At 43.8% G+C, this 23,707-nt stretch overlaps 1 protein-coding gene across 1 annotated transcript in view; it reads left to right on the forward strand.

Moving 5' to 3' along the window:
- syt3 (synaptotagmin III) overlaps positions 1-23,707 on the forward strand; it is a 102,992-nt gene that overhangs the window by 66,141 nt on the left and 13,144 nt on the right. Inside the window, exons 5-6 of the mRNA XM_043679639.1 lie at positions 5,938-6,058; positions 12,609-12,780. Of these exons, the coding sequence (XP_043535574.1) occupies positions 5,938-6,058; positions 12,609-12,780 (293 nt within the window). The remainder of the gene's footprint in view (positions 1-5,937; positions 6,059-12,608; positions 12,781-23,707) is intronic.

The following is a 23,707-nucleotide window of genomic DNA, read 5'->3' on the forward strand; positions in this document are numbered from 1 at the left end:
CAGAGCGGAAGGAGCTTATTGAAAGGTGAGTCATAGCCTGGATTTCTAATAAAACCAGTCTTCCAGCTCCGCTCTCTGTCTCCAAATTCCTTTGCTGCAAAATATGTTTCTTTATACGATGTAACATTCTCCGCCTTCACCATTCACCAAGGCTCCTTTGACTCTACCTTCTGAAACCATGCCCACTTCCATCTACAAGGACAAGGATAGCAGTTTAATGGGAGCATCGCCACCCACAATTCCTCTCCAAGCCACTCATCATCCCGACTTGGAAATATATCACCATTCTTTCAGTGTCATTTGGTCAAAATCCTGGAACTCCTTCCATCACAGCACTACAGAGCTACCTGCAGCAAATAGATAGTAACAGTTCAAGAAGACAGCTCATCATCACCTTCTCAAGGGCAGTTAGGGGTGGGCAAGAAATGCTGGCTCAGCCAGTGATGCTCAGAGCCCATGAACAAGTTTTTAAAAATATTTCCCATGATCATGCACCTCCCGGGCCAATAACTCTCTGCAGCAGCAACCATTACACCCCCCCACACACACACACACACACACACACCCCACACACACACACCACACACACACACTCACACTCACACATACACTGACACACACACATACACACACTGACACACACACACATACACACACACCATACACACACACGCACCACACACTCACACAGACACACACACACACCACACATCCATACACACACACACACCACACACACACACACACACACCACACACACACACACACACTGACACACACACACACATCGGATGTTTTTTGACCCTTTCCTGGGAGGTGAGGTGAGTGTCACTGGCAATCTTTGAGAATGTTGGAGCATCTCTCTCTTGGAAGCAGAAAACTTTGGATGGGTTTAATAGAGCTGACATAGAGAATATGTTACCACTAATGGGGAAGATCAGAAGGCAGATTCATAAATGTAAGATCACCAGTAATTTCAAATAAACCTGTTGGACTATAACCTAATGTTGTGTGATAGAATCCCAGACAGTGGCAAAAGTGACATTTGCTGATAGTCTCTGGGCTGTTAGCGGAAAGATCCTCTGTGTTAGAGGGAAAGAGGACTCCATGGCATCATCATCATAACCGTCCATTTCCTTCCCTTTGCCAAGATCTTCGTGAAGTTCCTTGAACATAAACAGATATATATTTAGCCAGGGAGACGTGGAATGAGAATTGCACACAGTATTAAACATGAATTCTTTGTGATCTTTTTGCTGACCCTCTCTGCTGGTACATGTGTGTATGGTGGTCTCAAGTGATTAAAATATACAGTGCAATTTTCAGTACACTACAGTCTCATCTTCAGTTATCTGCTTAATAAGGTCCATCCATCTGTATATCCCCAATTTTAAGCAAAAACCAAATGAACTGTGGATGCTGCAAATCAGAAACAAAAACAGAAGTTGCTGGAAAAGATCAACAGATTTGGCAGGATCTGTGGAGAGAAATCAGAGTTAATGTTTCAGGTCCAGTGACACCTTCCTTAGGACTGTGCTCTGAGGAAGGGTCACTGGACCTGAAATGTTAACTCTGATTTCTTTCTACAGATGCTGCCAGACCTGCTGAGCTTTTCCAGCAATTTCAATTTTCATTGTCCCCAATGTTAGTTGACTCACCATTGGTGCCTTAAGTTGTTTAGGTCTCAAACCTTGTAATTCTCTCCTTACCCTTCCCGCCTCTCTACTTCCCACTCCAATAATCCTCAGCAGCAGGCAGCATCCACCACCCCACCCATTTCCTGAATTCATTAGATGTTTTTTGATTCTTTCATTGGAGTGTCATCAGCAAGGCCAGAGTATGTAGCCCATTCCTAATTACTCTTTGAAAAGCCTGGGGCCCTTTTCTCTCGGAAGGAAAAAGAGAGAAATTATTACTTTGTTAATCAAGCTTTTGCTCACACAACCTTATATCTCCTTATGTGGCTCAGTGCCATTTGTTTTATCATGATCCAGTGGATTGGCTTCGAATGTTTGATTACATTAATGCGGCTAAGTGTTATTATTCTGGTTGTCGTCAGAAACAGGGTCAAAATGGTGAATCCTTCTTCTGGAAATTTCCATCCACCCTCTCGTCTTTAGGAAGCGATTTGTGCCATATTCTGATTGGGCCAAAATGTAACTGGTTGTGAATTGTAACTTCCTACATTGCTACCAAGAGACACTGCCAGAGAGCTACAGCCAGTGACATCTTGTGGTCGGTCTGAGTAGGTGCGGTGTTAAAAGGCACCTTTCTCCTTCAGACTCAAGTTGCCATTTCAGTTAAAGCAAATTGGCCTTTGAGATGGTTGGGGAGGAGGACACAAGGACATAGATTTAGGATTATTAACCGCTCTGATGTACTGATTCAATTAAGAGAGTCAGCATTTGTGCTGTGAAGGTTTTCATTGTTTTCAGTTCAGTAACTTGAACAACTAAGGTTTTAATAAGAAAGTGACAAAGGCTTTCGTGTGTTGAAAGAATCTGGAACAGAAAGTGAAGATCTGGCACTGCTTTTATGTTTTTAAAATGCATTCGAGCTTAATTGTAATACAGACAAGTGCACCAGCTGACAGCTCCAGCTTCAGAATAATGTTGAGTGGGAAATCACTTCTGCCTTTTTTAAAATTTGTTCATGGGTTGTCGGCCAACATTATTTGCCCAGCGGGCAGTTAAAAGTCAATCACACCGTTGTGGGTCTGGAATCACGTGTAGGTCAAACCATGGAAGGATGGCAGATTTCATTCCCTAAATGGCATTACTGAACCACCTAGATGGGGATTTTCCCCAAGAATTTCATGATCATCATTAGATTCTTAATTACAGATATTTCTTTAATATCTTGAAATCAAACTTCACCATCTGCCATAGTGGGATTTGAACCCAGGTCTCTGGATTTTTTATGGGCTTTTGCCCGAAACGTCGATTTTCCTGCTCCTCGGATGCTGCCTGACCTGCTGTGCTTTTCCAGCACCACTTTAATCTTGACTGTCTGGATTGATAGCCTCATGATAATACCACTGGGGCATTGCCACCAAAACACCCGAAGGTATATCCTTCAGGCTTCTCAGTTTCCATTTTTAGCATCATGTTAGTACTCATGTTTACAAAGCAAATTCCAGAAAATTACAAACCTCCAGGTGATTTATTCACCTGACCATTAAGTCTTTTAACTGGAGGTCCTTCTTCAGTTGCCTGAGTGTTTTTGGTTCAAAATCCTGAAACTCCCTCCCTCCCATCACCCCCAGGGACAGAAATCATGGATCCTTCCTCTGCTCCCTGAGGACAAGTTACTGGGCTCTGATATATCCATCATCCCAGACCACTTGAAACAAAAATTGTCAATGGGATGTCTATGTGTGACTGGCAAGGGCTAGAGTCCACCACATCGCTGTGGGTTTGGAGTCACATATAGACCAGACCAAGTAAGGAAGGCAGGTTTCCTTCCCTGAACCAGACTGACTGTGGTTAAATGGTCACCAATGGGCCAGCTTTTTTTAAAATTGAATTCAAATTTCACCATCAGCTACGGTGGGATTTGAACCCTTGTCCTCACAGCACGAGCCTGGGTTTCTGCATTATTAGGGGAGAAAGTGAGGTCTGCAGATGCTGGAGATCAAAGTTGAAACTTTATTGCTGGAACAGCACAGCAGGTCAGGCAGCATCCAGGGAACAGGAGATTCGACGTTTCGGGCACAGGCCCTGAAGAAGGGCCTGTGCCCGAAACGTCGAACCTCCTGTTCCCTGGATGCTGCCTGACCTGCTGTGCTGTTCCAGCAATAAAGTTTCAACTTCTGCATTATTAGTCCAATGGCAGTATCAATGACGCCAGCACCTCCCCCCCACCTTGATTGTGGCACTTCAAGCAGGCAGCTCACCATCATCTTCTCAAGGACAATTAGGGATGAGTTAAGCCAGCAATGCCAATTAAAAAGTAACGTTCCATGACTATCCCTCGACCTTCAGTAGCCCATGACTCGAGGTAGAGAGATAGTGAAGAAGAAGTGATTATTCCTTGTGTGTTATTTCTAGATTGTGGGTATTGGCAAGCTGTGCGACCATGGTGGGGATGCATTGCAATGGAGCTCAGGACAGTATTCGACAGTGAGAACCCTGTGACCTCTGATCTCTTTCACCCTGTGCATGTCTTGGTGGCTTGAGGAGTCAGCCAGCTAGCTCAGCACAAGGCTACAAACAGAAGCTAGTGCCAATTAGGCAGGAGGGGCACAGGTCCCTCCCTTTGTGTTTGAAGGTGATATTCCCTGGACCTCCCGCACCGTGGCCCAGTGTGGATTCTATTACAGCTGTTCAAACAGCCTATATTATAACAGTTTACACAGAGATTAGATTAGATTTCCTGCAGGATGGAAACAGGTCCTTCGGCCCAACAAGTCCACACCGACCCTCCGAAGAATAACCCACCCACACCCAGTCCCCTACCTTACACTGACCCCTGACTAATGCACCTAACACTATGGGCAATTTAGCACGACCAATCCTCTTTAACCTGCACACTGTTGGATTGTGGGAGGAAACCGGAGCACCCAGAGGGAACCCACGCAGACACGGGGAGAATGTGCAAACTCCACACAGACAGTCGCCTGAGGTGGAAATTGAACCTGGATCCCTGATGCTGTGGGGCAACAGTGCTAACCACTGAGCCACCGAGCTGCCTCCCTAATGGTGGGTCATAGTAATGCCACTGGATGAGTAGCCCAATAGCCTCGCCGAATGCTCTGGGGATAAGAGTTCAAATCTTGCTTCCCCAGCTGGTGGAATCTAAGATTCAAGCAATAAATCTGGAATATGAAACTAATAACAGTGACCATTGAACTATTATTTAATGCTGTTTGGTTCACTGATGTCTCTTAGGGAAGGAAATCTGCCATCTTTATCTTACCTGGTCTACATGTGATCACAACAATGTGGTTGACTCTTATCTGCCTTTTGAAATGGGCCATACAAGCCACACAGTTCGTTCAAGGACAGACTGCGAGTGACACTGCATTCCACACTGGGCTGCCGCCTACTCCTTAAATTTTCCCTGTTGGTGAATGGAATTCCACGTCCTTCTATGATACTACCTTCTTCCTTGTTTCCTGCATCTAGAGAAGCACAGGGCAAGCAAAGTGTAATCTTACATCTGCTTCCTCAGTCTCTTTTTTTTTTCCCAGAACAGGCTATGAACCTGAAGCCAGAGGTTCTCAGCTGAAAATGTGTTGCTGGAAAAGCGCAGCAGGTCAGGCAGCATCCAAAGAGCAGGAGAATCTCAGTTGGGGGGGAGCCACTCTAGCACAATGGGCTAGGAGTCACTCCTGCATTTACTGCTGACATGCTATGAAGGGATTTGTAGGTTGCCTATCAACCTGAGATAGATTTTTTAATCAAGAGTGGAATCAAGGGTTCTGGGGAAAAGACAGGAAACTGAAGTTGAGGATCATTAGATCAGCAATCATCTGATTGAATGGGAAAGCAGATTCAAGGGCTGAATGGCCTATTTCTGATCCTGCACCTTCTGGTTTTAATCTGTTCTGAAGCTGCTTCCCATGGCGCCCGTATCCTATGGGAGAATAAAGATTGGCCAGTAAAGTGGCTTTATGAGGTCAGGAGAAACGCGATAGAAATATAAGCTTTTTCTCCAGCTTTCTCTCTGGAAAGGGAGTGTTATAAATAGCAAGCAGTCTGCAGTCAGAGAAAGGGGAAAGGGGGAGCAGTCTTGGTGGAATAAGTCTAATGTACAATTCAGTGATTCCATTCACTGCTGCTGTGGGCTTCTGGTCCTTTTGGCAATATTTTCACCTCAGGAGAAAAGCGAGTTGAGGACTATTTGAATCCTTTGTGCCAACGTCAAGTCAAAACGCCATAGTGAAGTATTCTGGGATGCTTGGCTGCCTGACTAAAGTTGTTCTCTTTCCCCCAGGAGAAAGCTGATCTGGGTGAGATAAACTTCTCCTTGTGCTATCTCCCGACGGCAGGCAGACTCACAATCACCATTATCAAAGCCACCAATCTTAAGGCGATGGATTTGACTGGATTCTCAGGTAATTTCACCACTGCACGCAGATGGCGAACAAAGGATCCCCTTTGTCGTGAACCTCGAATCGATTTTTGCATCTTTTTGCCCTCTACCCCAATGACCTTTGCCTCCATCTGCCCCCTTGTTCTAGACTCTCCCTACTTTCAGTATCCACCCTGTCACAGGATCTTGTCAGTTTCATTGAGGTCACCTGTCTTTCTCCCAAACGCAGTGAGTACAGGCCCAACCTAGTCAACCTTTCCTTCACCCGAGGAACCAGACTGGTGAACCATCTCTGAATTGTTTCCAGGACAAGTAGACCATTAGAAAGGCTGATGGAATATTAGCCTTTATCACAACAGGACTTGAGTACAAGAGTAGTGAAGTCTTGCTCCATTTGTACAGAATGTTATTTAGGTACTAGGGTACCTGTGTGCACTTTGGACCCCTTACATAAAGCATAGAACATTACAGCAGACTCACAATCACCATTATCAAAGCTACCAATACAGACCCATCAGCCCTCAATGTCCCATCGACCTGTGGAACCGATCTGCAGCCCATCTAACCTACACTATTCCATTCTCATCCCTATGCCTATCCAATGACCATTTAAATGCCCTTAAAGTTGGTGAGTCAACTACTGTTGCAGGCAGTGCATTCCACGCCCCTACGACTCTCTGAGTAAAGAAACCACCTCTGCCAACTGTCCTATATCTATCGCTCCCAATTTAAAGCTGTGTCCCCTTGTAAAGGATACCTGGGAAAGGATATTATTACTACCAAAGAACAGGTACAATCAAGATTGATCAGATGTGTTCTTTGGGTGCCAGACTATCCTATGAAGAGAGATTGGATCTGTGTTAGAACATAGAACAGTACAGCACAGTACAGGCCCTTCGGCCCACAATGTTGTGCCAAGCATTTATCTTAATCTGAGATCATCCTAACCAACACACCCCTCAACTTACTGCCGTCCATGTGCTTGTCCAACAGTCGCTGAAATGTCCCTAATGCCTCTGACTCCACCACCACCACTACCACTGGCAGTGCATTCCACGTACCCACCACTCTCTGTGTAAAGAACCTACCTCTGACATCTCCCCTAAACCTTTCTTGAATCATCTTACAATTATGACTCCTCATGGCAGCTATTTTTGCCCTGGGGAAAGGTCTCTGGCTTTCTACTCTGTCTATGCCTCTCATTACCTTGTACCCCTCTATCAAGTCACCTCTCTTCCTTTTTCTCTCCAGTGTGAAAAGCCCTAGCTCGCTCAACCTCTCTTCATAAGACAAGAGAGTAATAGGGGCGTGGAACGGCCTGCCTGCAACAGTAGTAGACTCACTGATGTTAAGAGCATTTAAATGGGCATTAGACATACATATGGATAATAACGGTGTAGGTTAGATGGGCATCAGATTAATTTCACAGGTAGGTGTAACATTGAGGGCCGAAGGGCCTGTACTGAGCTGTAACGTTCTATGTTCTATGTTCTAAGCTCTCCAATCCAGGCAGCATCCTGGTAAATCTCCTCTGCATCCTCTCTAAAGCATACACATCTTTCCTATAATGAGGCTACCAGAACTGGCACAATATTCCAAGTGTGGCCTAACCAGGGTTTATAGAGCTGCAACAAAACCTCGCGGCTTTTAAACCCAATCCTCCCGTTTGAAAGCCAAAACACCATACACCTTCTTAACAACCCTATCAACTCGGATAGCAACTTTGAGGAATCTATGTACATGGACTCCAAGATCCTGTTGTTCCTCCACACTGTCAAGTATCCTGTCTTTAACCCTATATTCAGCATTCAAATGCGACCTTCCAAAATGAATCACTTCACATTAATCCAGGTTAAACTCCATCTGCCACTTCTCAGCCCAGCTCTGCATCCTGTCAATGTTTTGTTGTAGCCTGCAACAGTCCTCGACACTATTTACAACACCACTGACCTTTGTGTCATCGGCAAATGTACTAACCCATCCTTCCACTTCTTCATTCAAGTCATATATAAAATCTACAAAGAGCAGAGGCCCAAGAGCAGATCCCTGTGAGAGCCCACTGGTCACCGGCTTCCAGGTGGAATACTTTCCATCCACTACCACTCGCTGTCTTCTTTTGGCCAGCCAATTCTGTATCCAGACAGCCAAATTTCCCTGTATCCCATATCTCCTAACTTTCTGAATGAGCCTACCGTGGGGAACCTAATCACATGTCTTACTGAAAGCCACATACACTACATCCATTGCTCAACCTTCATCAACTTGTCTCGTCACATTCTCAAAGAACTCATTAAGGCTTGTGAGGCATGATCTGCCCCTCACAAAGCCATGCTGACTGTCTTTAATCAAACTATGTTTTCCAAATTGTCGTAAGTCTTATATCTCAGAATCCTTTCCAGTACCTTGCTTACCATAGACATAAGACAGACTGATCTGTAATTCCCAGGAATTTCCCTTTCTTGAACAGAGGAACAACATTCGCCTCCCTCCAAACATCCGGTAGTACTCCCGTGGAGAGTGAGGATGCAAAGATCATCGCCAGAGCTGCAGCAATCTCATTCCTTGATTCCTGTAGTGACCTTGGATATATCTAGTCTGTCCCTGGGGACTTAACTATTGTGATGTTTCCCGGAATTCCAGAACATCCACTTTCTTAATATCAATCTGCTCAAGTCTATTAACCTGGTCCACGGTGTTCTCACTATTAACAAGGTCCCTTTCTCAAGTGAATACTGAAACAAAAAACTCATTTAAAGCATCCCCAACTCTTCAGACTCCAGACATAAGTTCCCTCCACCATACCTAATCGGCCCTCCCCTCTCTCTGATCATTCTCTTATTCCTCACGTAAGTGTAGAGTGCTTTTGGGTTTTCCCTAATCCCTCCTGTGAAGGCTTTCTCGTACCTCCCCTGAGCTCTCTTCGTCCATTTTTGTGTTCTTTCCTGGCTACCCTGGAATCTTCTAAAGTTGTGCCAGATCCTTGCTCCCTCAGCCTTAAGTAAGCTTCTGTCTTCCTCTTGACAACAAGCTCCTCTTCTCTTGTTATCCAAGGCTCCTTCACCTTCCCATTCCTTATCTGTCTCAGAGGGACAAAGTTATCCAACAATTGCAACGAGTGCTCCTTAAACAGCCTCTGCATTTCTATTATGTATTTTTCGTAGAAGAAATGATCCCAATTTATACTCCACAGCTCCTGTCTATTGGCATTATAATTTCCCCTCCCCCAATTAAATCCTTTCCCGTACTGTCTGTTCCTGTTCCTCTCCATGGCTATGATAAAGGTCAGGCAGTTGTGCGAAATGCTGTCCCACTGAGCGATCTGACACCTGGCCTGGCTCACTACCTCACACCAAATCCAATATGGCCTCCCCCCCAGTCAGCCTATCTACATGTTGAGCCAGGAATCCTTCCTGGACACCCCTGACAAAATTGGCTCCATCCAGACCATCTGCACGAAGGAGGTTCCAATCAATATTGGGGAAGTTGAAGTCACCCATAACAATAACTTTCCAAGATCTGCTTTCCAATCTGTTCTTCCATCTATCTGCTGTATTTGGGGGGGTGGGGGGGGGTGTCAATGGAAAACTGACTTCCACCCATACTGACTCAGTAGACAAAGCCTCCTCAACAACCTCCTTTTCTGCAGCTGTGATGCATTCTCTAATTAACAATGCTACTCACCCTCCTCTTTTACTTCCCTCCACCCCCCATTCTTTTTAAAAGATCTAAACCTTGGAACACCCAGCACCCATTCCTGCCCCTGTGAAATCCATGTCTCCATTAAGGCCACAACACAGTAGTTCTAAGTACTGATTCATGCTCTAAGTTCGTCACTCTTATTCTTGACACTCCTTGCTTTGAAACAGACTCACTTTAACCCATCCCTTTGCCCTATCAACTGTGTATTCTTCTTGACAGACTCTCTACATTCTATTCCTGCCTGCTCAACAACTACCCTCTCATCTAATCTGTAGCTCTGGTTCCCATCCCCCTGCCAAAGTAGTTTAGATCCTCCCGAAGTGTTCTAGCAATCTCCCACCCAGGACATTGCTGCCCCTCCTGTTTCAGTGCATCCTGTCCTTCATGTACAGGTTCCACCTTCCCAAAAGGTACCCCAAGATACTTTTGAAGTTGTCCCTCTTGCACCAGCCCTGTAGTCACACATTTAGCAGCACTCGCTCCCTGTTCCTCGTCTCATTAGCACGTAGCACCAGTAGTAATCCTGAGCTTACTACTCTGCTCCTCCTGCTTTTTAGCTTCCAACCTAACTACCTGAAATTACTTTTTAGATCCTCATCCCTTTTCCTAGCTACATCATTGGTGCCAGTGTGCACCATGACTTCTGGCTGCTCACCCTCCCCCTTCAGAATCTTGTAGACTTGATCAGAGACATCCCGGACCCTGGCACCTGGGAGACAAAATACCTTCCAGGTGTCCTTTTTGCAACCACAGCATGTCATGTCCGTTCCTCCAACTACTGAGTCTTGTACCACTAGCACTTTTCTATTCTGCCCCCTTCCCTTCTGAGCCACAGAGCCAGGCTGAGTGCCAGAGACCTGGCAACTATGGCTTTCCCTGAGTGGTCATCCCCCCACAACAGTATCCAAAGCTGCATACTTATTATTGAGGGGAAGGGCCACAGGGGATCCCTCTACTGCCTGCCTGTTCCCTTTCCGTCCCCTGACTGTAACAGATCTACCTTCTTCCTGTACCTGAGGGGAGACTAGTTCCCTATAACTCCTCTCTATCACCCCCTCCGCTTCCCGAATGATCCAAAGTTCATCCAGCTCCAGCTCCAGTTCCCTAACATGGTTTCCGAGGAGCTGGAGTTGGGTACACTTCCTGCAGTTTAAATCAGTGGGGACCCTAGTGGTGACCCTTACCTCCCACATCCTACAGGAGGAACATGCAACTGCCCTAACATCCCATTCCCACTGTTCTGAATTCCCAAAGAGACTATCAAAAAAATTAGTAACCTTACCGAATCAGCGCACAGAACCTTATTTTTTGGTTAGAGGACGAGGAGGATGAGTGGGAGACACTACCTGAGTAGTGTTTCACGTAAAGCAACCACACAAATATATTCCATCACTTACTCAGCAGTCCCGTGTCCCCTCCTGCTCAGCATGCGCTCCACCTACTCACGACATATGTTATTAAAGGATCAGTTTGCCTTCCCAGCAGCCTCCTGGTGCTCGCTCTCACTGCTCCTGCTGCAAAAATGGAGCTAGAGTTTTGAAGAAAGAGAGAGAATCTCACTAAAGCCTACAAAATGTTCAGGAGCCAGGAATAGTAGGTCCAGGTAAGACATGTTTCCTGGTTGGGGAGTCTAGAATCAGCAGAACAATTTGAAAATCAGGGGAAGCCAATTTGGACGAAAATGAGAATTTGTTTTCACTCAGAGTTGTGAATCTGGAATTCTCTACCCTCGAGGGTGCTGGAAACCCTCTATCTTTACAGATTTCCAAGTTCTAGTGACGCAAAGGGATATGTAATAGTGTGGGACGAAAGGCATTAAAGTGGATGATCAGCCATTGTCCTAATGAATGGCAGAGCAAACTTGTGAGACTGAATACCAATGGTTCTATAATTTAGGTTCTATCAATACCCTGTACAGTAGTAGGAAGTCTTCCCTACTGCACATGGATAGCAGTGAGTTCAGAGGTACGTAGGTTAAGTTACTATACATTAGGATTAAGACTCGGCACAACATTGTGGGCCTAAGGACCTGTTCTGTGCTGTACTTTTCTATGTTCTATGTTTTATTTATATGCCATTCCCCCAGCAATAAAGGTTATCACTCCATTTATCTTCCTAATTACCTGCAGAGCCTGCATTCTAACATTTTGTGATTCATGTACAATGGCATGCAGTTTCCTCTCATCATAGTATTCTGCAGTCTTGCACCATTTAAATAATAATCTGTTTTTCTTTTCTTGTTGCCAAAGTGGACGACCAGATGCTGTCAGCTCCCCTGGTATCCGAACCAAAGTGACCCTGTGTGAGCTTAGACCTCTGACCCCTGCACATGCTCCCATTTGATCAGAGGTTACAAGGGCTTGCATCAGAAATGAAGAAAAACCTTCTCTCATAAAATAGCCATAGATGCTGCATGGGGGTATTTTCAATTAAATTGATAGATTCTTGTTGCCTAAGGGTATTAAGGGAAATGAGTAAAAGGGCAAGTCAAGGAGTTGAAGTCCAGATTGATTCTGACTGAAATTAATTTGGGAAAGGCTAGAGGGACTGAATGGCCTGCTCCTATAGCTTCCATTCAGGAAAGGGACTCTTCACCTTCTCAGTTTCACCCTTCCCAATCTGAAGATGCCGAGGCTAATTACAGCTCAGTCGATTTATCAGTGCAGGACGGAAATAATATGTGGGGATTGCAAGATGAGCTCCATATTAGGGCATGTCTTTACTCAGTTAGAGGTTAGTTCGCAGAATTTTGTTTTGGGTTTGGATGCTGTGTGACATAGGGGTGAATGCCCTGCAGAATGTAAAGTATCAAGAAATGGAGGGCTCTGGCCTGGTTGTCATCCAACCCACCATCCCTCCCTCTCTGTTTACAGATCCCTATGTGAAGGCGTCATTGATCTGTGAGGGGAGGCGTCTGAAGAAGCGGAAGACGTCAATAAAGAAGAACACACTGAACCCAGTATACAATGAGGCCCTGGTGTTTGACATTCCCAACGAGAATATGGACCATGTCAACGTCATCATTGCTGTCATGGATTACGACTGGTGAGAAACTCTTAAAACAATGTGGCAATGGGGAGGGAGAGACCTGCGTGAAGGTTCAGTGCTGCCCTCTGCCTGTATGTGCACGTACACTCAACGGCAGTGTTTCCTCAAGGTGGGCTGGTTAGCTTGGATGGCTGGGTGGCTGGTTTGTGATGCAGTGTGATTCCACCTGTGTGGGTTCAATTCCTGCAGTGGCTGAAGGGCTCTCTTTCTAACCTCACCTGAGGCGTGGTTAAACCCTCAGATTACCCACTGGCCAATCGTCTCTCTAATGAGAGAGCGGGAATATGGCGACTTCATCAATTATCACATGCATCCAGCAAATCTTTTCAGTTTGCACACAATGTGCTGCTATCTGTGTAACAGTGAGTACAATGTGAGTATAATGCAGTCATGATACTCAGAAACACATGCCAAGTAACTGGAGGGTTTGCAGTACATTCCAGAATGATACCTGGATACCTGATACCTAAATTATGAAGGGAGATTACACAGACGAAGGTGGTTTGCATGTGTAAGGTTAAACAAGGCATGCAAGGAAAAGTTGATCCTGTAGCCAGTCATGCGAGGAATAGGAGACACAGATTCAAGGCTTTGTGCAAGATACACAAAGGCTAACATGAGTGAAAAAGACCTGAAACGGACTGCCCATGAGAGGGTTGGAAGTTGAAACCATCAGTGATTTACAGATGAAATAAAGTGGACATTAAGTGAGATAGATTTGTGGGGCAGAGGCACTAAGACTGGATTGATCAATGGCTTGCCAAGAATGGGCTCAATGGATCAAATGGCCTCATTCTCTGCCATGTCTCTGTTATAATGTTTTCAAAGTAAAGTAGAAGAGTGTGGTGCTAGAAAAGCACAGTTGGTCAGGCAGCATCTGAGGAGCAGGAGAATCGATGTTTTGGGCAAAAAGCCTTTCATCAAGACCCGAAACGTTGATTCTCCTGCTCCTCGGATGCTGCCTGACAGATTCTCCTGCTCCTCGGATATGCTTTTCCAGCACCATACTCTTCGACTCTGATCTCCAGCATCTGCAGTCCTCATTTTCTCCTCCTTCAATGTAAAGAAGGTCAATCAGACACCAGTCAATATTCACTGTGTGAGCCTTCAGTGTCACCCATCTCCAGTGATGATTTTCTACGGGACACTCCCAGATAGCAACAGCATTGGTGTGGAATCTCATGCTGTGGGCACATGTTGTTATAACCAGCTCATGGCATTGGTGCCATTCCTTACAGGGCTGTCCTGTTTGGGGGAATTGGCCTCCTGGTATCAACCTGCTACTTCCCTCAGCAAGTCCTGATTTAGCTGCTCTGTGCATTCTCAGCATTTTCTGCTCTCCGTTTACAGGTTGCTTCCTGTTTTTGACTTGTGTTCATGGAGAATGAGGAAAGGCATTAATAGGGGTAATGCAAACAGTGTCCATCTAACCAAGGAGGCAGTTTCAATCGGCTTGCAATGACTAGAAATTTACTACATAAAAAAATACTGTGACCATAGAGCAGCTCAGAATGTGATAGACTCCACAGACAATACCTGACTCCCCAGATTCTTTCCATCACCACTAAGCCAAAAGTTACAAGGTTAGTCCCTGACATGTCTAGACGAGGAAACCTCCAACAACACTTGAGAAGCTCGACCCTGTTCAAGGCAACAGAGCCCAATTTACTTGCACCTCATTCATCACCTTAAACATTCATTCCCCCCAACATTGGCACACACCGCAGCAGCAGTGTGTACCATCTCCAAAATGTGCAACAGGAACTTGCAAAGCTTCCTTCAACAATGTTTACCAAACCTGAAACCTCCACCACATAGAAGGACAAGGGCTTCAGATACATGGGAACAACACCACCTACAATTCCTTTCCAAACCACACACCATCCTGACTTGGGAATGTGACTGTCACATCAGCCAGTAACTGTGGGCAGAAAGGATTAATCTTCGCGGTGTGAGGCTTCAGAATCCCTAAGTCCCCTGTTCCTTTATTGTTACTCGGTCAAACTTCCAACGTCCTACCCAGCAGTGGTTTAAGAAGGCTGCTCACTGTCACCTTCTCAAAGACAATCCCATTACCCCAGCCGGTAGCACTAAATTTATTTAATCAATGGAATATAAGGCCAGTTTTAGTCATGGTAACCATGGCAACTATCACCAATTGTTGTAAGAACGCATTGGTTTCACTAATGCCCTTTAATGAAGGAATTTGCCGGCGTGTGACTTCCCAATCTGACCCACATGTGGCTTCAGATACACAGTGTAAAAGTTGACCTTTAACTCCTGTTGGAACTAGCAAACTGCACAGTTCAAGGGCTGTTAAGGATGGGCCACAAATACTGACCTTGCTAGTGACAGCAATATTCTATGAAACAATGAAGACAACTTCCTGACATAACTTTAATATAGTGAGAGGGATGTCTAATTGAAATTGTGGAGCAGAACAATTTAATTATAATGGACAAATATTATTTTCGTACAGAAGGTGATGTACAGTGAAGATATTGATCTGAAAGGTATTTGGATGAATTTCTAGAACAAAATGTTTTAGAACTGACTCAGGAACAGCCATTACTCAATTTAGGCTTGAATAGTGAGCCACAACTAATTAACAATCTGAGGATAAGGAAACATCTTGGAGATAGTGACCATAATAAAATTTGATGTTGGATTTTGGTAAAAGCTGATAAACCAAGACTTCACATTTATCACGAGGTGAATTTCAGAGGGACAATGAGTAAATTGATTGCAGTAAGCTAATAAGTAAATCTACAGATTTACAATGAGAAATATTCAATGATATTTTTGGGTACAATACAAAGCAGTCTTTTGCTCTGCCAGGCAAATCCTTCACTGGTGCTGCAAAGCAAGCCAGGCCAGCGAATGAAGTAACAGACAGTATCAAATGAAAAACAGCACACAAGCACAAGGTGTGGGAGAATGCCAACAGATTGAGACTGCAACAAAGAAATACAAAAAAGAAAAATGATTAAAGTTTGCAAACTGTATTGAAATAAATAGCAAAGATATATGAAATAAGATTAAGAGACTGGGAGTGGTAAAGGTGATTGTAGGCCCAGTAAACAGGAGATATTATAATGGACAATAATAGAATGGTAGACTCGTTGACAAAAAACACCATATATTCTATTTTTACAATACAGATGAGAGATAAATAACACTGACATAAGGGAAACAAAAAGTAAATTGAGGAAAGAAATTATTTGAGCACAATGGAACCACAAAAATTAATAAAATAATGGGATTAAGATAGACAGGTGTCTAATGTAGTAGTTGTAACAAGGCGCACCTCATAGGATATGAGTTCCCTGATTGGGGCTGTTAATCCGGTTCAGTCAGGGAGCTCTGGCTGACAGATGTAAACGGGAGTGTTAGAGATTCTATTCACTCTAAGAGCTGGCTCTGAGCAAGCTGAATCAATGTCCAGGATTGTCCAAGTGGAAATAAAGTATGACGGCATACAGGCCTCTGTTGGGCCATTCCATCTAAGTCAAGCCCTGGGCACTTTACCTCACTACACTGACCTTTGAGGGAGTGCAGAGCATATCCACCAGACTACTATTAGGGTTTGAGTGTTAATTTAAGAGGAAAGGTTGCTTAAACATGGCTTGTACTTCATTGACTTCAGCAGGTCAGGTACAAAATCATACAAGAAAATTCAGACAGGCTAGTTACAGGGATCTTATTACCCTGAAATTCAAAACAAGGGATGTGTGATCTTAAAATTAGAGACAGGTAGTTCAGCAGTGAAATCAGGAAAATCTTATTTTCCACACAAATGGTTAAGGAAATCTGAAACTTTCTTCCTGGAAAAGCTCTGGAGTCAATAAAAATCTTACAGACTAAAATCGATACATTTTTGTTAGGTAAAAGGATGGAGGGATAGGATCAATGATAGAACATAGAACATTACAGCACAGTACAGGCCCTTCGGCCCTCAATGTTGCGCTAACCTGTGGAACCAATGTGAAGCCCATATAACCTACACTATTCCATTCTTGTCCATATGCCTATCCAATGATAATTTAAATGCCCTTAAGGTTGGTGAGTCTACTACTGTTGCAGGTAGCCCATTCCACACCCCTACTACTGATGGATAGATGAAGTTGGCATATAGTCTAACCATGATATAATGGGGTGGTCGAATAGGCTCGAGCAGTAAGTCTTGTTCCCAGTGTTTGGAAGAAGGTGTCAGCTTTGTGTTTTTGGTAATACAAATCCTGAGTATTGCTGAAATCTAAGCTATGTTGCCAAAGCTTTTCATCTTGGACTCATCAAGATGAAAGCAAAAATGCCAAATTTCAAAATATCATAACTATTAATAATAGCATAACAGATTATGGGCCAAGTACTGAAAAATGGGATTAGAATAGACAAATACTTGATGATTTGCATAGATGCAATGGGTTAAGGGCCTTTTTCCATGCTGTAAAATCTCTATAACTCAACTACAGGAGAAAATGTGCTGATTGGTTCCCAAGCTGACCCTGAATGGCCAATGTGTTGACATAGAGAAACCATTGATCCAATGCTTTCCCCTGTTGTAACAAATTGGCCAATTCGTGCAATCTTGCATTTATCCTGATCAAGACCTTTGTCAACATCTCTCTGAGTTTATGTGTAGGCTGGTGGTTTAGGAGCTTAGAAGGACCAAGGGAATTAGAATTAGAAGTCGGTTTATTGTCACATGTATTCACAGACAGGGATACGTGAGTACAGCCAAAAATGTACAAAGTCACTATTTTCGGCACCATCTTAGGTACAAAATCTTAGATATAAATTTTTAAAAATGAAGAAATAAAGTTAAAAGATCAGCATCACACGTCTTATAAAGCTAGGTACAAAGGTTCAAAAGATACAAAATCTTTGGTATAAATTAGAAAAATAAAGAAGTAAAGGTATAAGATCAGCATTACAGTCTTTCTAAAGCAGGGAGTCCATGTCAGGCTACCTCAACGCACACTGAGTCCACACTGGCTCAACTCTCCACCACTGATACTCTCCGAGGAGTGGAGGTAAATACAGAGAAAATAAAAGAAGAGGAAGAAAATAAACACAAAAAGAGGAAAAAGACAAAAAGAAATGGAAGAATGGACGAGCTCAGGCTTTGGAGTCATACTCTGCCATTTTAAGTGTGATGTTCAGAGGATTACTGACTGAGTGCTGATGTTACAGCAGGAAGGACTGATTGCAATGAGTAGAGAATGAGTGAGACAGAGAGATGGACAGAGAGAAGTTGCAGGCCCCTGAGGTACGGCCATTAAAACCCTTGGTGGCACCACCAGTGTGGGAAATATTTAGGCTTTGTAGCCGTATGCTCCTGCTCACCTGGCTGGCCACATGTATCTTTGTTTGTTTTTTGTTTTGTTTCTTCATTTCTCTTTTGTGTGAAAGCCCACCTTTCCTTCTTTGCCGTGGTTGTGGTGGAGGAAGACGGTTGCGAGGTGACAGCAGCGTGATGGATCTGGGTGTCCCTTCCTCGTGGCCTCAGTGGCCGTGGCTTTATTGAAGGCTTCGTCATCAGTGGGTCTGGTCCGTCCCTCCTGGCAGTGGTGCATCGGTTTCAGCGGGGACTCTGATTTATTCCTCGTGGCTGTGGCGGCAATCTGGCGGTGACTGAAGTGACGACGGCTTCAATGTCGGTGAATTGGTGATGTCAGATTTGTTAGGCCTGACCTCCCTTTGACAAAGCCATGCTGACTCTACCATGCACTTCTAGGAACTCTGAATCTCGTCTTTAACAACGCACTCTAAAATCTTACCAACAACTGCAGTCAGGCTAAACAGTCTGTAATCTCCTGTCTGCTGCCTCCATCCCTTCTTATTCAGGGTTGTTATGTTAGCCATTTTCCAGTCCTCTGGAACCCTCCCGAGCTCTAATGATCAACACAAGTGCCTTTACAACCTCCTCAGCTATCTGCTTCAGAACCCTGGGATCTATCCAACCTATCCAGGTGATTTATCCATCTGCTGACCTTTCAGCTTCTCCAACACCTTCTCCCTAATGATGGCTACTCTGCCCACCTCTGCTCCCTGACTCTCTTGAAGTTCTGGTATGCTACGAGTGTCTTCCATCATGAAGATGGATTCAAAGTACTTATTTATAATTCCTCTGTCATTTCTTTACTACTTCCCCATTACAACTTCTCCAGCCTCATTTTCCAGTGGTCCAGTGTCCACTTTTGTCACTCTCTTACCTTTTATATATTTAAAAAGCTCTTGCAATCTTCTTTTATAGCTTACTCTCACTTTTCATCTTCTCCCCCCTCACTACTTTTTTAAATTGTCCTCTGCTGGTTATTAAAGGTTTCCCAATTCTCTGGCTTCCCACAAATCTTCACCACATGATATGTTTCTGGTTTGCTTTTAGACATTTTAAATCAAGCTGGTTCAGACACATTACCACCTGTGTCTGGGGCAAGTAGGACTTGAACTTCTGTCCAGGGGTAGGGCCACTACCAATGTTATGCTGTCCCTTCACCTTAAACTCCCTTATCAAGTCTACCTCATTACACAGCACCAAATCCAGAAATTCCTTGTCCCCTGCTGGACTGAGCCACAAGCTGCTCCAAGAAACCATGTCGTAGACATTTCACGAATTCCTTTTCTTGGGATCCACTACCAACCTGATTTTCCCAGTCCAGCTGATATTGAAGTCCCCCATAATCATTGTAATAGTGCCCTTCTTACTTGCCTTTTCTGTCTCCTGATTTATTTTCTGCTCCATATTCTGACTATTGCCAGAGGCCTGTAAATGCCTTCCATCAGGGTGTTTTTTTCCCTTTGTGGCTCCTTAATGCTACCCACACAGATTCTATGCTTTCTGACCCTATATAGCTTCTAGCTATTGATTTAATTTCATTTCTTACTAACAAGGCTACCCAACCCCCATTGCTCATCTGCCATTCCTTTTGATAGAACACATAGCCTTGGATATTTAGTTCCCAGCCCTGACCCACTTGAAGACACATCTCTGTGATGTACACAACATTGCACACACCAATCTGCACTACAAGTTCATTTATCGTGTTTTGTATACTGCATGCATTCAAAGCTAAAAATCACACAACACCAGGTTATAGTCCAACAGGTTTAATTGGAAACACACTAGCTTTCAGAGAGCTGCTCCTTCAATAGCACAACCATCTGATGAAGGAGCAGCACTCCGAAAGCTAGTGTGTTTCCAATTAAACCTGTTGGACTATAACCTGGTGTTGTGTAATTTATAACTTTATATATCCCAGTCTAACATCGGCATCTCCAAATCATGCATGCATTCAAGTACAACACCATCAGTCCTGTGTTGACCATATCCTCTCATAGTTGTTTGCTGTGCTTGAAGTTAAATTTCTGACCATTTCCATATACTAAGTGACCTATAACTTGTTCTGGAAATTTTGATAACCTCTCTTGAACCTTCCCCCCAGTTTAACTAGTTCAAAGTCCTTGTCTCTTTGATTTTTGCCATTAGTTCATCTGCCCTATTCCAAATGCTTTGTGCATGAAGATGCCAAATCTTTAAATTTATCGAGGAACTTTTATGGTTCCTTGGTACAATGTGACATTCACACATTCTGCCCCTTCCATTTATTTTCTAGTCTATCCCATCACTCATCAGCAATCCTATCTTTTCCTTTACCATTGATTTTGTAATGTTTCACGTAACTAAACTCAATCCCCCACTATTTAGTCTGAAGCCCTATCTATAGCCCTAGTTATATGATTCTCCAGGACGCTGGTCCCAGCATGATTCAGGTGGAGCCCATCCCATTGGAACAGCTCCCTCCTTCCCCAGTACTGATACAGTCCCACAAATATGAATTTCCACATCATTATGTGAACCACGCATACACCTCTTTAATCTTGTTGAGCCTGTGCCAATTAGCTCATGGCTAAGGTGATAATCTGAAGACTAATACTTTGCTGGTTCTGCTTCTTAATTTAGCCCCTAGCTTCTCATAATTGCCTCAGCAGAACCTCTTCCCTCTTTTTACAATATGTTATTAGTATCTACATGGACCGTGACAACTGGAGCTTTCCTTTCCCACTTTATGTTCTTCTGCAGCCCAGATGAGATATCCTGAACCCAGATACCACAGCCTTTTGGACTCTCGATCCTGGTCACAGGGAATAGTGTCTATACCCTTGACTATACTATCCCTGATTACAACTACATTTCTCTTGAATGACTCCCTGTACCAAGGTGCAATGGTTAGTTTGCTCACCCTTCCTACAGCACCCACTCTCATCCACACAGGGGAGCAAGAATCTCAAACCTGTTAGGCCGAAGAGCTGAGGCTCCTTCAGCACTATTTCCTGGATCCTGCCGTGCTGTGGATTCACACCCTCCTGTTCCTGACCACTAACCGAATTCTAGGTAGTTAATCTAAGGTGTATAACTGTCTCCTAAAACACAGCGTCCAGGTAACTCTCTCCCTCCCTGATATGTCACAGTATTTAAAGTTCAGACTCCAGCTCATCAACGTTTTTTATTTCAACAATATACTTTATTCATAAACATTTTTATATACATACGTTTACTAAAGCAGTTCAGTTCTATACCGTCTTTGTATGTGGAAAACAAATAAACATTGGAGTTTGACTTTGCTGACAGTTCCAACAACCCAAAAGACATTTCTTACTTATGCAAGATACTATTTACATATATTTGAGGCACCAGGAGACTTCGATAACCGAATGGACTTCTTTATTTCAAAAATATACTTTATTCATAAAATTCTTTACAGACAAACATCGTCACTAAAGCAGTTCAATTCTGACAGTCTTTTCATAATGAGAATAAACAAACATTTGAGTTGGACTTTACCAACAGTTTCAAAATACCCAAGGCATTTCTTACTTATAAAATACTATATTTACATACATTTGAGACATGAGAGGGGTCTGATAACTGAATGGACCCCCATTTAACTTCGTCAGAATGACCTTATATAGTGGTCTTTCCTCACTGCGCCTTGGCCACAGCTTTCCAAACTTTATGGCATCCCTCAGCATGTCGTGCTGTGCCAGTCAGCAACACTCGGTCAGGGTCAACCCCTTGTTCTGGAAGACCAATGAATTTCGGGTAGACGAAAGAGCATCTTTCATTGAGTTGATGGCCTTCCAGGCTCAGTTTATGTTTATCTCGGGATCAGACTATAGAGCACAGAGTCCATATCACAGAACTGCTCAGGCCGACCTTGACAAAAACCACAGCATCATTCTCTCCAGACTTCCTTTGCAAAGGCATAGTTCAATGGGAGATATGTGACAGTCTCTACACCCGAGTTTTGAAAAGATTTGTAGCTCAGGTTGAGGTTCTGGATGTAAGTTTGCTCACTGAGCTGGAAGGTTCATTTTTAGACATTTCATCACCATACCAGGTACCATCATCAGTGAGCCTCCGGTGAAGCACTGGTGATATAGCCCACTTTCTATTTCTGTGTTTAGGTTTCCTTGGATCAGTGATGTCATTTCCTGTAGTGATGTCATTTCATGTGATATTGTTATTTCCTGTTCTTTCTCTCAGGGGGTGGTAAATGGGGTCTAAGTCAATGTGTTTGTTGGTAGAGTTCCAGTTGGAATGCCATGCTCTAGGAATTCTTATGGTTAACTCTGTTTGGCTAGTCCTAGGATGGATGTGTTGTCCCTATGCCTCTCCAGCTGCTTTGAGGGCAGTGTGGGGTGGTGCAAACCCCTACCTTTCCAGGAATCAGTCTGTTAAACCTTCATTACATTTTGCCCATAGCCAGAACATCCTTCCTCCGATAAGGAGACGAAAATGGAACACAATACACTGGATGCGGTCTCACCAAAGCCCTGTTCAATTGCAGCAAGACATTCCTGCTCCTGTACTTGAATCCTCTTGCAATGAAGGTGAACATACCTATTTGCTATCTTCACCACCTACTGTATCTGCACACTTACTTTCAACAACTGATCTGCAAGGACATCCAGGTCTCGTCACAACTCCCCCTTTCCCAATCTATCGCCATTCTAATAATCCTTTCCCTTCCTGTTTTTGCTCAAAATGGATAGCCTCAAATCGATCCTTGTTATATCTTATTCTTTGATTTGTCCTGGTTGAACAGAATGTAAATACACATACACTTAGATACACCTCACCTGCACGTGCGGCCACACATACACACACACGCTCATGTGTGGACACACCCATACACAGGGCTCACACACTTGAGTTACACACTCGCTCATGCATACATGCACCCAGATGCACAGACAACATAGACAGTACAGGTACACATAACCACACACACATAGATAGTACAGGTATACATAACCACACACACACAGATCGTACAGGTACACATAATCACACACACACACACAGATCGTACAGGTATACATAATCACGCACACATAGATAGTACAGGTACACATAACCACACACACACAGATAGTACAGGTATACATAACCACACACACATAGATAGTACAGGTACACATAACCACACACACACAGATAGTACAGGTATACATAACCACACGCATACACAAACATATGCAAGTGCACATAAACAAACACACCCAGAACCTTCACACACACATTCATATATAGACATGCATACACACTTGGCAGACAGACACATAAGTGCACACATTTACACACACGCACAATTACACACATGATTACAAACACACACGCCGGCTCACACATATACTCCCACACACAATGAAGGTCACAGAAGAACTGATGTAACAGCCCTTTCAGCTGAATTTAAAAGTGAGTGTCAACCAAGAAATGAGAAATACAGTGTTAGGCAAAGAATAGGAAAGAGGCACCTGGAGAAAAGGCTTTTGTTCAGAGTGTGAATTTTGTAGCAGTACATAGACAAAAGAATCCACTTTCCTATCAAATGCTTGCAGATTTCTTAAAGATTTAATG

This window comes from Chiloscyllium plagiosum, chromosome 39 (assembly GCF_004010195.1).
Source record: "Chiloscyllium plagiosum isolate BGI_BamShark_2017 chromosome 39, ASM401019v2, whole genome shotgun sequence".
Classification (NCBI taxonomy): Eukaryota; Metazoa; Chordata; class Chondrichthyes; order Orectolobiformes; family Hemiscylliidae; genus Chiloscyllium; species Chiloscyllium plagiosum.